General features: G+C 36.4%; 1 protein-coding gene across 7 annotated transcripts in view; it reads left to right on the top strand.

Moving 5' to 3' along the window:
* Nucleotides 1–16,862, top strand: part of LOC116730409 (ral guanine nucleotide dissociation stimulator) — a 57,618-nt gene that overhangs the window by 19,526 nt on the left and 21,230 nt on the right. For 2 of the 7 annotated variants that reach the window (XM_032579608.1, XM_032579607.1), the window contains exon 1: nucleotides 9,694–9,882. The exons of 4 other annotated variants lie outside the window; for them this stretch is intronic. In XM_032579608.1, the coding sequence (XP_032435499.1) occupies nucleotides 9,694–9,882 (189 nt within the window). Of the gene's footprint in view, nucleotides 1–9,552; nucleotides 9,883–16,862 lie in introns of those variants that run through there. One more of the 7 variants, XM_032579609.1, reaches the window with a different exon arrangement.

Below are 16,862 nucleotides of genomic sequence, written 5' to 3'. Positions count from 1 at the left end.
CCAAAACATAAAAAGTATTTCAGACGAATAAAAATAAAGGTTTCAAATCTTTTTTGGGGGCTCGATTGAACAAATTTATTCTCAGTATAAAAACCGGATTTTGGTAACTTTTTGATATGCTTAGCTAAGTTAAAAAATAATAAAAATAAAGGCAGATTTGGATGGATATGGTTCTACTTAGTATAAAGGCTTGGTTATAAAAAGATGTATATTTTGTGTTCTTAACATTTTCCATTGTGAGAAAATTATTGGGACAAATTTGTATTATTGTAGAATTGCAATTGGGGGTCGCATAAAAGCAGTCCAAGGGCCACAAATGGCCCCTGAGCCACACTTTGGACACTCCTGGTTTAATCTGTTTGTATATTTTTACGCTGATTGTAACATCTAATCTAAATTCCTCCGAATCAGCCTGAACACATCGTTTCTTACCTTTGGTTCTCGGGACACGCTGTCCTGCATGTTTCACATGTTTCAGCGCTTCATCACTGCCGATTCTCCATCAATTCCTCAGAAACCTGTTAACCACCAAACAATGTGAACCAGGTGCATTTCAAAGCAGGGAAGCATCTGAAACATTCAGGACGTTGGCTCACAAGGACCAGATGTTACAGAAACAACAGCCTCCATGTTTGTTGCAAGGCTTTCTGTTAGCATTAGCTGTTCATAGATCAATGATCGGTCAGAAAACTGCAGTTGGACCACTCCTGTTTTAAACAGTTGTTTTTTAGAGATAAGTAAAAGAAAACTGGAAAGTCTTGTATTTTGTTGCATGTTTAGGTCAGAAATGTTAATCCAGACTTTAATCAAACAGGTATTTTGCCTGCGACTTCAGCAGGTAAACGTTGCAGAGAGGACCGGATTTATATCCGGAAATTGCAGTGCAGTGTTATTACTTCCAGCTCTCTCTGAGACCTTTAGCATCTGGGTCAGCAGTGTGATTCTCCTGAATATCTTATCAGCATGTAAACTGTATATTCATGGCAACTGGAAATAATGACCTACAAATATTGGATTGCAAACAGCACTTTGTAATAGACTCTCATGCAAAAAATGATATTTGTGTTGCCTGTGGGACATCTGAAGAGCTGGATGTGGTCTCCAGTCCATAAAACGCCCAGGTCTGATCTAAAAACCAGCCACTGAGTTTCTGTAGGCTTTTAATAATAAAGGCCAAACACAGCAGCCAGCAGTGAAAGTGGTTTTTATAAGGGAGGAAAGCTAACAGGAACATAAAACTTCGCCATGTTGAATGGATTCTCACAGAAAACGTGGGCAGCATTTGAACAAACTACATAAAATATTTTTATATCAAACATTTTGTTGTTTTATTCCATATGAACAACACAGATGTTTGTAAACTGGTTTAATTAGCAATTTCTACACACAATCTTCATACCTAAAAAAAGAAAAAGAAATCCCTGTCAAGCTATCAACATGTAGGAGTTATGCATGAAGCATAACTACTGACAATATTACAACTTTTTTACGCTGAACAAAGGATTTGGCCACGCAAAAATAACAGCAAGCAGAGTGCAAAGTAACTGTGATTGTCTTTCTTCCCATGTGGCGTAATTGCCTGAAGGCTGGTGGGAAAAGTACAAAACAGTCTGTAACTATAAAAACTATAAGAGTCATCAGGGGACTTGCTGGGGTTTAAGCAAACAGTAAAATCAATTATGTCAACATTTCTCACTTTTTCCCTCTTAAACTGAAGTTGGGCTCTCATTCGGCGGTGATCAGACTGACTGACAGTTATGTAACACCGGTGTTGGGCTGAAACATCTGTAGTGTATCAAAGAGGATACAGCAAGGCGTAATGGTGGAGCAGACTTCAGTGTTTAATTATTTAAAACTCTTGCTTCTTAACACAAACAAACCAAAATTATGAGCCACAATTCATTTTAAAAATCATTCTGAAAGTATTTTTGGCACCTGTTGTATAGACATGTTGCATGTTATTGTTTAATCCGGAAATTTCTTGCATGCGTACAACGCTGGAGGGCAGAAAGACTATAAATAGTAGAACAACTTTGCTTGGAGATGCAGGTATTATTAATTTAGTTCAAAGGAAAAAATCACGCAGAAAAGCCATTGACGAATAACTCAAAACCACTCATATTTTACTTTGTTTCTCACTTTCTGTGTGGGCTACGCTACACATAGACTTGTTGCCATTGCAACTGACTGACAACATCTCCACTAGTGTATCAGGATTCAACACCAAAAAACACTCAAACATTTCTCACACAAAGAACAGAACATTTAGTCCGTTACAGATTTATGTTTTCAGGCTTCATGTGATCATTAATGAGTGATTGCTGTGGTAGATTAACTACCGCTAACCACTGCTATTAGCTAAGCTAACACAGCGGTGGTTGATTAGCTAATTTAAATACCTGATCTACTGATGATGTGTCATAGATGATGTGTAGGTCACCTTTTTTATTTTGTAACTGAACCGAAGCACACAGAATTCCACAGCACATCTACATATTAAGATTATCAAAGTCAAGCTAGCTTAACTGACCTTCTTCCCTCTCATTTGCTATTTTTTTTTATTATGATTTTTTGTCCTGACCTTTCTGACAACTTAACAGCTAAACCACTGGTAGTCATTGTTAGCGAGGAGCTTTTTTCCTTCTGCCTGGCATCACGTTGCAACATGTCTATAGGATCTACTTTGAAAATGCTGAAAACGGCTCAGATTCTTGATCAAGTTCAGGCTGCAGCTCCTGCATCTATCTGTCTGTAGAGCTAACTGATCTCTGTGTCTGAAACAGAACAATGGCCGTCTTCACGACAATACTTTCATCCCATTTACTGTCACTCCAGCGCTGTGGCTTCACGGCAACATGAAGCGGCTCAGACGGCTGACCTCAGCGGTTTGTTGCTGTGAGGAGCTCTCAGTCTGAGACGGCAGGACAGGCGGCTTGCCAACGCTCTCTGCCTGAATTATGTTCATTTACAAACATCAGACTCAAAACAGCAAGACGCCCCGGCAAAATGTAATAAAGTCTTATTGCTTTATGAATTAGCAGCCAAACACAGGGCATTCTTCACCCATTACACATTCTGATTGGTACTGAATCACCAGTGTCTATGCTTAAAGTGACTTATTATGCTTTCTCAAATTGGCTAGCATAGGTTTTTGGTTGATGCAAAACAAGTTCATTGCGTTTCTTGCTCAAAATCATTCTTAAATATGGGGTTTTAGTCTGATAAGTTCTGCTTATTTCGAATTCCTTTCTTAATGTGCTGTTTTAGGGCTTCTGTCCCTTTAAATCTGAATTAGCTGCTGCTGCTGGCCACGCCCCAAACTCTCACACGTGAAAATGGCTGCAAACAGATGCGCAATTATTGAACCGTTCATCTCTGACAAGCAGAGTTGCACCTCCTGCACAACCAACAAGAATGCTGCTGAATATTTAGTCAGCAACAAAACAATTGTCTGTTCCAGCAGCCATTGTACAGCACATATTGCTGTAGCTTTGCTTGAGTTTTTGGGTAACCAGCCAATACTGATGTTAGCAAAATGTATTCGAATCGATCCAAAATATTGATAATGTCGATACCAAGTCAGTATCGGTATTGGATAAATCCTAGCATTATGAGATGGATACTTAAAATTTCACATTTCCTGTTGAAATTGTATTTTTTATTGTATTATAGATTCTCACTCTACCCAAAAAAATTATTTTGATTTGCTCACACATAATTGTTTATACTTTGTTAATTTAGAAAGCTCACAATAGTTCTTCTACTTTTTCTGTTTGTTGTGCATATTTGTCATGAAAGTATTTTGTAGATACATATGAACTTCCAAATTTTTAACAAAATCATTCAAAGATAAAGAAGTTTGATGATATATTGTACTTTAAAAAATTTCAGTATTGGTACAATATCAGTGATACAGGAAGAGAGGGTTTAATTACTGACGTTTTAGGCTTAAATTTAATTCCTGTTGAATTTAAATGGTCGTTATGGTCCCTGCTTTAATAAGTTAATTTCTGTGTTGTTCTCTCCAGCTGTTTGCCCTTTCTTCTCAGTGTCCTATAACTCTGCAGTTTGTCTGGGAGACTCATCGGCTTTTTTATTGGCAACAGATTTATGTTTTTTGTGGAGCTCTTGAGCTTGGCAGCGGCCCCGGTTTAACCACGGCTCTTCACCGGAGGGGTACTGTGTTAAATGGCAGCCTGACAGTCAAAAGTAAACTTTCTGAGTCGTTCAGTGTTTCCAGGACAAGAATAACTTCCTGATGTCACTGCCCTGATTTCCATTTTAACCCCGCCGGAATGGAAATCTTTCACCAGATGCGTGTCTGCTGGTTTTGGATCCGCCCTGCTTCCGTACTCGGATGTTTTTCCTTCCTAATTCTCTCACAGCTGTGTCGAAGCAGGAACGTTTCTGTTCCTCAGGGAGCAACAAATCATGTCAGAGCGGCAACGCAACGGCATGCTCTGGTATCGATTTCCAGCAGATGGAATAAGAGCTTCACTTAAATCGCAGCAAAAGGAAAGTTGGACCTTTGGTTCTCCTCTGAGAGATTTTCGGGATATTAGTGTCCATCACACTTAGCCGAAGCTTTTTCTGGAAGCTAGCGCGTTCATCAGCTTTAAATCTTAAAGTTCTCAGTGACTTGTTTTGAAGATAAAAGTTTTTTAGTAGTGCAGCTAACGATTAATCAATTATTGTGGCGATTAATCGATTAGTCAGATTTTAAAAATTGCCCTGTGCTGCAGATTTTTCATTTAATCACTTAAGCTTATTTTAGACAATGATAAAGATGTGCAAAAATCCAAATAAACAAATAATTCAAACATTTTATTGCCAAAGATGCAGTGAAATATCATTCCTTTAGTCTACGCTTGATCGTTTGGAGCAAAGGATACAGTGCTAAAAAAACTACAAAATAAATTATCGGTTGAGAATTTTTTCTCAACCGATCATTAAGAATTGGATGCAAAAGGTGCTTAGTAGGAGAACAGACAGAATTTGAACCATGTGAAGCTAAAAATGCAACGTGTGGAGTTCTGGGTAGAATATATTTACAGACAGAAGGTTCTTTTTTATCTAAAATTTAAAACTACATATTTTTTGTGCAGTTTTGGCTTAATTACAGCTCTGAGTATGTTGATTTGTTCAGCAAATTTGCACTCAGTTAAAGATTAATTGATTTACTAAATTAGTTGACGATTAATTCGAATAACTGATTAATCCTGATTAATCTGAGTGTTTTGTTCAGGGTTTTTCATGAAGGTTGGAAGTCATGGCTCATTTCCAACAACCATTTTCTATAATATCAAATTTTAAATCAATTTGGTAATCTATGAAAAAATGTAAAAATTTAATTTTAGATGCTTTTTCTTGAATGCAAGAACTTTTGCAGAAATATGAGCTCGAATAAGTCAAATACTTCCTGATCAGCTTCACGCAGATGCTTGAGGTTGCACATCTGCAGAGTCTCAGGGGGTTGTTTTGTGCTGAGCTGCAATAATGAAGCACAGATGGTTTTAGAGGAATCATCTGGGTCACACTGACATCTGCTGTGAGGTTCCTGGTCGTATTCTCTCTTTGGGTTACAGGTGTTTACCGTACGTTTTTGGCCAATCTGTTGGAATATGTCATGTTTTTGCTCTTGGTGTCACCCATCAAGATCTTAAAGATGAGATACGCGGCTTTTTGAAGGGACCCGGATGTTGGACAGATTCCTTTTTAGTTTTTGTCGCTGTTGGATAAAAACCTCATATCTCCAAAAGTGTACATTTTAAAGAAATGGAAAATTCATAGTGTTTGGTCGAAGTCATGTACTTTTTGTTTGATTGTGACAGGAAAACAAATCCAGATATGACAATACACTGGACTCCTCAAGAGTTTAGGGACAACAACAACCCATAAACATTTGAAACTTCTATAATAATGCTTATGAGCATTATTGGATATGCATGAAAAGGCACAGTGGGAACTGTCTTGTTGGGAATCTTTCAATGTCTCGCAATTCCGATTTTTAGTGTTTTTCGTGTTTCTATTCAAACGCTAGAAGAAGAGACAGTGTAAACAAATATAACTTTTATTGAAAACAATTGTATGACAATTCATCAGTTTATATATATATAAAAAACATGTTTGTGCGTAAAATTCTGCAATTTAAATGACCAGAATTAGATTAGCTTAGCTGCCTGGCTTTTTCTTAGTTAATTAATTTCAAAGAACTATTCAAAATACATGCAGTTGACGATACGGCAGTATACTTTTAAATAGGACCAGCAAAAACGTACAACTTAAACGCATTTTAAAATGTATTTTTGAGCATTTTGAATCAATTTAAAATTCCCAGGATTGGGATTTGCGATTTTTTATTGTATTTTATTTTTTAATGGAAACTTGGATACATCCCATTGAGAGCTGATAATCTTATTGTGAATAAAATTGCTTTAATATTGCTAGTAAGTAATATCTGACCTTTCTATCATTATTTATCTACTCACTTTAATGTGTGTGGGTGGGTATTTAATTAATTGAAGCTGGCAAACACTAACAAACAAAATAAAACTAAGGTATGATGAAAAACGCAGAAAAAATTATAAATGTAATCACAAGGTTTTGATGCTGCTTTTCAAAGATAAAGGATAAAAGTAATTTGCATAGAATTCATTGTAAGACACACCTTTTCTCTTCAGAAATTCAGGTTTTGATCTCTTAGATCAAAACCTGATCTAAGAGGTTTTGAAATGCAGAAGGAATGCATTTTGGAGACGCATACTTTTCCAGGACTACTAATTTATTGTTGGGTTTCCTTTTCTTTTTATACTTGGAGCCGTTTCTGTACGTCACTGAATACCTCCAGGCTTTCCCAGCCATTTGTTTTCTGCTGCTGATTAAAAACAGACTTAAACTGATTTGAGCTGCTAATCAACTAAATAGCTTTACAGCCATCTAATTCAGTTGATGGATAGCTTTGTTAGTGGGAGCCTAATGGGATGTTTTCCTCCCTCTGTCCACCAGGAGGCAGTGTTGGATCCTAAATCCACTGAAGCTCCTGTTGTTCTATGAATCTAAAAAAAGCAACATTTTGCAGTGGAAGAGCAAATAATACAGAGTGTGAGTCATGTTTTTGCTTTTCCTGTAAGTTTTGTCCCCCTAATCCTGTTGAACAAGGTTTTTCTTCTGTTCTTAAACGTCTCTTGGCATTAAACCAGTTTTAAAGTTGGTATTAAGTTGCTTTGTTTCCAACATTTTGCCACTTACACACAGTTTGTTTCCATTTCTTTAGATGCAGCCACAAAAAATTTACTTTTCAGTTTGAGAATACTTAAAGTAGAAGGTCTAGAAGCAGAACATTTCACCTGTTCAAATTTTTGAAGTACTATATAAAGACTTTTGGATGCATTCCTGCTGAAACACATCTTATTGTTGGAGCTGAAGTCCTGCTTTCCGTTAAGCTGTTATTTTTGGTGCTTGTCACAATTTCAACTGAAAAAAAAAATGGGAACAAATTGTGTCTTTTTTTGTCAGACTGAAGAGAAAAAACAGATTAAAGTCTGAAAATGGAGAACGACTGAAGTAGGCTTTCAAGATCACACAAGAAAGTTTTATTTCAAAAGTTTTGCACAGAAAATTGGGGTCATACTATAGTAAAATGTGACTTAGTTTAGGGAATTAAAGAAACAGATCTTTAATAATTGATTAAAAATATATATTTTTTAAATTGTACCCTGGTTTCAATTTTTATTTTCTAGAATATGAAGATTTAAATTTCATATCTGCAAAAAGGTTTTATTTTTCCACTAGATTTGTGTGTTAAATCATCAATATCTTACATCAGAAGTAGATTGACTCAGCTTAGATAAAATAAGCTGATCAAATAAAAAAATAAACATTTATCTTAAAATATATATAAAAAACAGATGCAATCTAAAAACAATAATTATGGAAACTTAAGGCCAATTTAATTGAGTTTTTTCCTGCAAGATTACATTTGGATGTTTTTGTAGGCTAACATCAGATTTATTTTGTGTGCACACAAACATATTTCAGTGAATGTGTAAATAAGAAGAGTTTTAGTTGCTAATACCTCTTTTTTTTTTTTTTTTTTTACCAGAGCGTTTCAATAAAAAAGAGCAGTTTATCCTGGCTGACATTTTTAATGTTTGCAGATGGTTGAGCTGCTCTTGTTTCAGTGTAAATATGGGATTTGAGGCTGAAAGCAGGAACATAAACTGTACTTGAGTTTGTTTTCTTTTCCCATACTGTACTGCTGCCATAGTGAGAGCAGAAACAACACAAGACCATCATTTCCCAGAGGAGTGACATGAGAATGGAGGAGTCAACGGTGCCTTCAGGGACACCTCCGAGACCTCCTCTTCACAGCACCTAAGCTAGTTTTTTAGCTGACTGTCGAGAGTCGGAAAACATTTACTTATAAAGATCACCGTAGGAATGCTTTATCTTGACAAAAACCTGAAAAGCAGCATGGGTTTATTTTGGTTTACATCATTATTGCGTCGTTAGGTTTCTAGTTGCAGTAGAAATCTGCATCTGAAAACATCAGAATGTAAATAATGGAACTTCACAGAAAAATTGACAGCTAAAAGATCATTTATTTTAACTAGAGTGTAGGTGTTTTTTAGTCTTTTAAAAGGCTTATTTTTAAAATTGTTTTAAATTAGGTTATATTTTTGCTAATTTATCCTATTAGTTATTTGTAATTTGTGTTATTTATTTTAAAATACTGATTTCTTCTTGCTGTAGCGTGTATGTAAATATTATTCCAGTAATGTGTAAACATGATAGAAAACGGTATTTTGATCAACATTTTAATTTTGAATTGGCTTTACTAATGTAGTTACATTTGTAACAAATTATTTTTATTTTGGGAATTGTAATGTAAATTAATACATTTATTCAATTATAAAGGGCTTTCTACGGGTTTTGGCATAATTTCATCTATTTACTTTATTAATGTAGTTCCATTTTGTCACCTTCCCAAAATAATGGCCTAAGCCTCCTTGTTGCCAATATATGATTTAGGCAAAAAAAAAAAAAAAAAAGAAAAAGGAGAAACTTTTGGCAAAAAATAATTGGCCATTATTTTAGGAAAGTTACGATATGTTTTTAGTTTTTATTTCTTTAAGATATTTGTTAGTTTTAAATTATTTTTTTATGGGGTTTTGATATAAATATATTATTTGGAGATAGGGAAAATAATATCAAGTTAAAACCTAGTATTTAGTTTTTGATGAATTATTTTTGTTGTGTTTTTAAAAAAAAAATAATTGCTGCATTTTAGGTAATTAAACATAAAAACTGAAAGTCACGGAATTAATTCAGAAAAGTGGAAAACATACAAAAAATATAAAAATTATAATATACTACAAAAGTTATTGAGTTTACTTATTAAACATGGCGATTTACGTTCCGGCCGTTGGAGTTGAGTCGTTTCCTTGCCGAGTTGTCGTGTTTCCGACGTTCATGAAGGCCTCATGAGGCAGTGGGCGGAGCTTAACCTGAGTCACGCTGATCCTGAAAGCCACAGACCGCAGGATGAACCAGCAGAGCTGATTTACCGTCAGACGGAGCCGAAGCAGCTGCCGCGCTTCGCTTCGGACCAAAACCCCCCAAGAACCAACTAAAAAACAAAACAAACCTGCGGATAAAGATGCTTCTTCCGCCGCTGTGACCCGCCGAGCCTCCATGGTCTTTTCCCCGGGGATGCTAACCGAGGCGGCCAGCGTCAAGCCGGGACAGCTGCTCGAGATGTTCGACTCGTCGTGGAAGGTTCGGAGCATTTGGGACGGGGTGAAGCTGGAGGTGGTGGAGGACCGCAGCCCAGTGGTCCTGCACAGCTTCACCCATCTGGACCCGGACCTGCCCCTGGTCGAGGTGAGGAAGAGGAGGAGAAAGAGACTCCGGCCCTTTAGAGTAGCTGGTTCTGTTTGTTGTTACTGGGAGAACTGAGAGTTAGTGAGTCTGAATTTGACTTTTTAGGTTAATCTAAACAAAAAAAAGCATGTGATTTTTGCTTTTTCTGGCTGCAATTCATGCACTTTTATGTTTTCCACCATGAGATGTTCTGATTTTCTCTGAGGTTCTGGTATAACAGGAAAGTGATAAATAATAGCAGATCATAAATACAGCTTCTCCTACGCTGGCACGGGCCTACAGTTACAGCATGACTTGCTTTTCTGCAGCTTTCGCCCTTGTGGTTCTCTTCCTGCTCTGCTCTCAAGTCATTCAGTTAAACCACAACTGAAAGCCCCCTGCAGCTGCATCCCTCAAATGTCACGAAACTTGCAGGTTCTCTTTACATTCACGGTGCAATATAGGTCAGATCTACTGTTTGAATCTAGTTGTTTTGAAATAACAAATCACTTTAAAGGTGAGTAGTGTATAGGGGAACTCCAAGTCAGCTCTGACCTTCTCTCTGCATTCACCAGGTATTGTTGTTAAAAATTATCAATAGAAATGGAAATTTCCAACTCAAAAAGTCAGCATTTTAACCTGCTTAATATGTTTGCTCTTGAACCTGAAACAAAAATATAGCTTCTAAATTTTTACTGTTAGTTCCTCAATTAAAAAGTTTCCTTCAGTTTACTTATTAAATTTTTTGTCGATTTTAGATTCAAGTTCATTGATTGCAGTTTACCACTATGCAAATTTATTATTTCATCGGACAAAAAAGGGGAAATATACATATTTGGAGATATATATTTGAAGAATATATGTGAAAAAAATAATATATATATATATACTATTTGAAAAATATGTATGTATATAATTTAAATGACTATGTTGTATAATTTGAGAATGTATATACTGTATATATATAATGTAATTTGAAAAAAATATATAATTTAATTTGGAAAACAATCTATTATTTGAAAAAGTTATACATATAAAGTAATTGGAAAGAAATATAATTTGGAAGGAAATATATATATATATATAATATATATACTGTATATACACAATAAAAAAATAAAGTTTTTAAAAATTATTTTGAGAAAAATATGTATTTTTAAAAAATTGTGAGAGAGATTTGCATTATATTATTCTATTAATTGGTATTAACTTTTATCTTTATGCTGATCTGTGGTCTACAGCTGGAGCAAAATGACGACTTGATAACAGAAAGATATAACAGTCCTCAAAGCCGCCTTATAGAGGTTTCTCCCTTTATTTTGATTATTTGATTCTAAACCTGAAGATCAGTTGCTTGTTGATTTGCTGGTAATTGGCCGACTGATGTGTCGATCTGTTTTCGCGCCTCCTGTGGCTCCATGTGTTGGTCTGCTGGAGAAAACCCATGTAAGCAGACATAAATCCATCCAGAAAATTCCCAGCTTTAATTACAGGGATCAGCTGCTGCAAAGTGATTAACGATGAACGAAAAGTAAACAAACAGAGCCTGTGTTACTATTTGTGTTTACAAAATAATCAGCTTGTATTTAATACATGAAAACAGCAATTAGAGTGACAGCTGCTAGATAATATAGCATGTTATTACAGTTATGATAGTTTGTCTTTAAACCTGATCAAAAAACTTAAGCAAATATGTAGACTGACCACTTGCTAAATGTATTAGTAGTTGTCAGATAAACATCCTTACTTAACTAAATAGTGTCTCTTTTTGCTGTAAAACAATAACAATATATTGATATTTGTTCTGGTTCAGCAAATAGTATTACCTAAAATGTAGTAAAGGGCGGAGCTCTTTTAGTTTCTCCAGATATGGCTCCACCTAAGAGGCTGTTCAAAAGAAAAAAACAATAAATAAGAAAAACTGTACGTCTCAGGGGTAAAATAAAAGAAAAACATGACATGACAGGTTGAAAGATGCACTACAGTTGATGATGTTCCAGGTGTTATTAATCAAAAGTAAACAAATGGGTTTGATTTAAGTAGTCTCTGCTTCAGCAGTTTTGCAGCTTTCTGGAAGTTTGTTCCAGATTAAAGGAGCAGAAACACTCAATGCTGCTTCTCCATTTTTGGTTCTGACTGAGGATTAGACTAGAACCAGTTGAAACGATAACAGATTTTTAAAGTGCCTTAGTGCTTAGCAATTTAGTGATTCATAAACCAACAACAGCATATTAAAGTCTATTCTCTGAGCTACAGGGACTTTAGAGCTGGGGTGATGTGCTCTATCTTCCTGGTTTTAGTCAGAACACCAGCAGCAGCTGTTATTTTTTTAGGCAGATCTGTGAAGATGCTGTTGCAGTAATCAACGCGACTAAAGATAAACACATGAATGAGTTTCTCTAACGCTGAGACATTAGTCCTCTAATCTCGGAAATGTTCTTCAGGTGATAGAAGGCCGACTTTGTAACTGTCTTTATGTGACTCTGAATATTCAGGTCAGAGTCCATGACTACACCCAGATTATTGGACAAGTTAAACTCTTTTCTAGTTTTAAAAACTGAATATGTGTGCTGACAAAACTTCAGTTTTTGTTTTTATTTAGCTGGGAAAAGTTAAGACACATCCACACATTGGTTTATTCTCCAAACGTGGGTCGCGCTATCCCCTACGCCACCACATCACGCCCGAAACATCAGATTTTTAACGTTTTAGAGCTGAAACCAAAGAGTTTTTCTCTGAATTTTAGAGATACAACTTGTGCAACATGAGGACGTTCTAGAAGAAACTGTGTCTGGGTTCACTCAGAGCTTATCTTGCTTTTAGAGACTGGATGATGTAGATGCCTGAGCCTCCCAGAGTCATTGTGGATTAACGTTACAGAACTGTGTGTGTGTGTGGGCAAGACACTTTAATTAACAGATGATTCAGAGATGGACCAGCGGTTTCTTGTATCTAGTATCTTGTTGAACATGTAGCATGACACGGCTGTGGGAGTGTTACCTTCTGTCAAAGTCCAGATTAATTTAACAGCCTTTCTACGTCTTCATCCAAGTCTGAAAAGTTATGGTAGAAAAAATAAAATGATGCATGAAGAAAGTCGTTGTGTTTCCAGACTTTATTCCTTATAGCATTACCTAACAGGCAAAAAACTTGTGATAAAGTACTTAATAGAGGGATTTTAAATGCAAAACACGTCATTGCCACATAATATCTCAGCTTTTTGTTTGATTTTTTTAGATTGTTTGAGATGAATAGGCTCTCATTCACAGTAAAAAAGCCAATTTTTAGACAGTTTTAGCTCAGTGTCTTATATTAACGCCTAATTCAAAGCATCAAAACCTTAATTTCAGTTTTCTTTTTCACATAAAAGGAAAATAATTATAAACTATTTAAAATGATCATTTAGAGACAGGTTGTACTTTTTTGTGCCGGTGTAAGTTTAAAACGGACTGATTCTGACTAGAAATGATTTGTTTTACTCCTTATGAAGTGTTTCCTGTTTAATTGGATAAAAACGTGAGAGCGGAGCGTCCACCGGGATAAAACGTTCTGCTTGGACTCTCCATCAGATCCAGACCGGTTTATCTGGATCTGAACCTCCCGTTGGTTTCTCCTGCTAACCTGTTGTTACTCCCATCTAATCCTCTGCTTTAACACCAATTACCCATGGCTTATCCCCCTCCCTACGGTGGCCCAGGAGGGTTCCTCAACAATCGGTGGCTTTCTTTCGCGTTACGCTGTGAGGCCCGGTGTGGCCGAGTTGGGCTCTGTGCAGACAGCGCCAACGTTTGGCTGGATCAGGTGGCTTTTGTACAAACCTTTGATGTCTGATAACATTTTCATTGTTAGTGATTCTGTGTATGAACTGAAAATCAGTGATCCATGTAGTTCAGATTCTGCTCTCGTCTGCGTTTGATTTAATTTAATCACGTCTGCCAACATCGTCAAGTCAGACATATTCATGGGCCAAAGAAATGGAGAGAAAAAACTAAAATATTAAATGTATTGAATGAAACCCACCAATTGTACCAATGCTTTTAGGTTCGGTTGAGCAAATTTATTCTCAAAATTTGAGTCAAAAACTCTTGCTGTGTTTAGTTGAGTTTAATAAATTAAATAAAAGCAAATTCAGCTTTTCAGTAAAAGTCTCAGGAAAGACGTGGTTTTACAGCTAAGTTGGAAAAAGACAAATGCTTTGCTACTACAATGGAAAAAGTTAAATGTAACTAAGTCATTAATAATGCAAGTTCTCCCTCTCAAAAACAAATAAACTAATAAGTTCCAATTAACAAACTGGAACTGGAAGACATTTAAAATATCCAAAATGAAGCGCAATAATCAAATAAATAAATAAAAATCACACACAACCGAAACCATGATGATGTCTCTGTAAACATAATTGCCCTTCAAAAAACATCAACCATCAGAATTGAAATTATTGATCTCATTTAATTGATTAATTGATCCAGTCCTGGTGAGCAGTAGTGTAAGTGACGGTGAAATCGGACTCTCGCTCTTCCTGTTTCCATTTCCTGAGCCAATGATGACTCAGCCAGCAGTTCCCAGATGAACCCAACTACACAGTATGACTCCACTTGTCCCAGAGGGAAGAAATAACCCCGAACACAATCAAAAAAAGAAAGCACAGTGTCTTATTACAGAACAGCGCACATAATTAAGCTTCCCTTGATGTCCTGTGGGTGTATGTTGCTCTGTGTGTTTTCACCGTGCTCCTCCACATTATCCGGAGCTTAAAACAAAAAAAAAAGACACAAAGTTGAGTCAGTTTCCTACTGCTAAGATGTGATTCTGCTGCTTATTTAATGCAGGGGCGTCCAAAATTGTCACATGGGCTAAAGAAAAGAGAAAAAACTAAAATGAAGCAAATAAAGTAGTAATTTTTTGTTGTTTCTATGAAAAAAGGAGGTTATTCGCTGTTCATCCTAAACATAAAAAGTATTTTGCAAGTTTGTTGCATTAAAAGAAAGGCATCTTGTTATCAAATTCTTTTGGACTCAATATAATAAATTTATTTTCAGTTATAAGAACAGAATTTTTTAGTCATGGCTAATGATGCCTAGCATTGGTTTTAGCTGTTAAGGTGTACCAAGGTGTCAACATAATGCTCAAAATCTTAAATGTACGTTTGCTATGTAAAAGAAAAAGGGACATAGAGCTTTGCTACTAATTGTCAACACTGACAACTAGATAGCAAGGTCAGGAAAAAGTTTTAATTAAGAAAAAAATAGTGAGGAGAGGGAAGTAGTTCAGTTATGCTAGCTTGACTATGACAAACCTTAACATGTACAGTAGATGTGCTGTGGAATTTGGTGTGTTTTGGTTCAGTTAGGAAATTAAAAAATGCCACCTACACACACCAACTCTGACAGATTATCAGTAGAACAGGTGTTTAAATTAGCTAATCAACCACCGCTGCGTTAGCTTAGCTAATAGCAGCAGTAGCTAATCTATCACGATGATCACTTAACAGAGTTGTTCTGTCGTGGCAGCCCAAAGAATCGTCATTTTGCCATCCAGTGTGGTGTGCATGCGCAAAAGGGGTCCATATTTAGCCAAATTCAGAAAATAAAATAAAAGCCTATTTTGGTGCAGCAAAGTCAGTAAAATCTCTGGATAAACATGGATCTACTTAATATAAATATAGATCCAGCTTGGTTATAAAAAGACAAACACTTTGGGTCAGAAATAATTTTTCCAATATGAGAAAAGGATGTTGGTAATAATTTCACGCTGACTTAAAAAGTCAATTTATATCATTCTCATACTGCGTTTGGGGGCCACACAACCTCAGTCCAAGGGCCACAAATGGCCCCCAAGCCGCACTTTGAACACTGATTTAATGACTGAAACATGAGCAGCAGGAGCGGGACTCTGCACAGAGGAGCTTTTGTTTCAAAGCAGCCGAATCCAAGCGTTAAAAAAAAGAAATCGGACAGCTGCAAGAATGTGACGGCCTGGAAAGTCACTTAATTCTTCCTGCTTCCTTAAACAAAGATTTGAAGACGTGTGTGTGTGTGTGTGTGTGTGTGTGTGTGTGTGTGTGTTTTGAGTCGGTTGGAGGAGAAGGTTCTGGAGGGATTTGATTTGATTCAGCGGGATTATCTTGCTCTCCTAGGTGGTGGAGAGGTTTTGTGTTTCCCTCCAGCTTCACTTAATGTTCTGGTTCTCCGGATTCAAACATGTGACCAGCGCTGTGGATCCAATTTAAAGTAGTGAATGTTTTTCATCTTTCTGGTGTCTTAAAACACAGAGCTGATGCTTTGAAAAAAAAGCTTTTATTCAGTATTAGCCTTTAAATTGCCATAAAATTTGAACCAAAAATTCACCAGACCCCGACACACACCTGTAGTTTTTGTTAGTTTTATAATTTTTTATTGAAAGAATCAGATTTTTTTCTTTTACCTGACGGTTACTTTTTGTTAATTATATGAATTATTGTCATTTTGGTCCTTAAAATACCAAAATTTCCACTTTATATTTTGGTCCGTCTAATGTAAGTTTTAAGTATTAAATGATTGAGAAGTTGACCACTCAGTACTTGAGTAGACTTTTTACCAAATACTTTTTTACTCTTGCTTTAACAATTTCTTGGACGGCTACTTTTTACTTTTACTTGAGTAAAAATATGTTGAAGTAGTGCTACTCTTACTTGGGTAAATTTTTTGGATGCTCTACCTGCCTCTGCTGATCACTAACTTTCACTGATTAGTATAACATTGATGGACAGAAGGTTTCCTGGTTTCGGAGAACCCCCTGGCTGTGTGTTTAGATCCCAGAAGAGGATTTGAACGTTTGTTTACCCTCGCTTTCTGCTCTGCTGCCCCCCTTCCAGATGACCTCACCTCCATTCAGCGCTCATTGTTGCCGAGGGGAAGTCTCTGGTTTGTGCTCCGGGGCCGCAGCGTTGGCTTTGTTCGGCTGTTTACTGTTTCGGGGGGATAGGGGTTAGTGTTGCCTCTCTGCAGCGGGGGTTTCCCTGC

The sequence above is a fragment of the Xiphophorus hellerii genome, chromosome 12, assembly GCF_003331165.1.
Source record: "Xiphophorus hellerii strain 12219 chromosome 12, Xiphophorus_hellerii-4.1, whole genome shotgun sequence".
Classification (NCBI taxonomy): Eukaryota; Metazoa; Chordata; class Actinopteri; order Cyprinodontiformes; family Poeciliidae; genus Xiphophorus; species Xiphophorus hellerii.
Note: the sequence above shows the minus strand (reverse complement) of the source record. Positions and strands in the feature narration are given on the sequence as shown.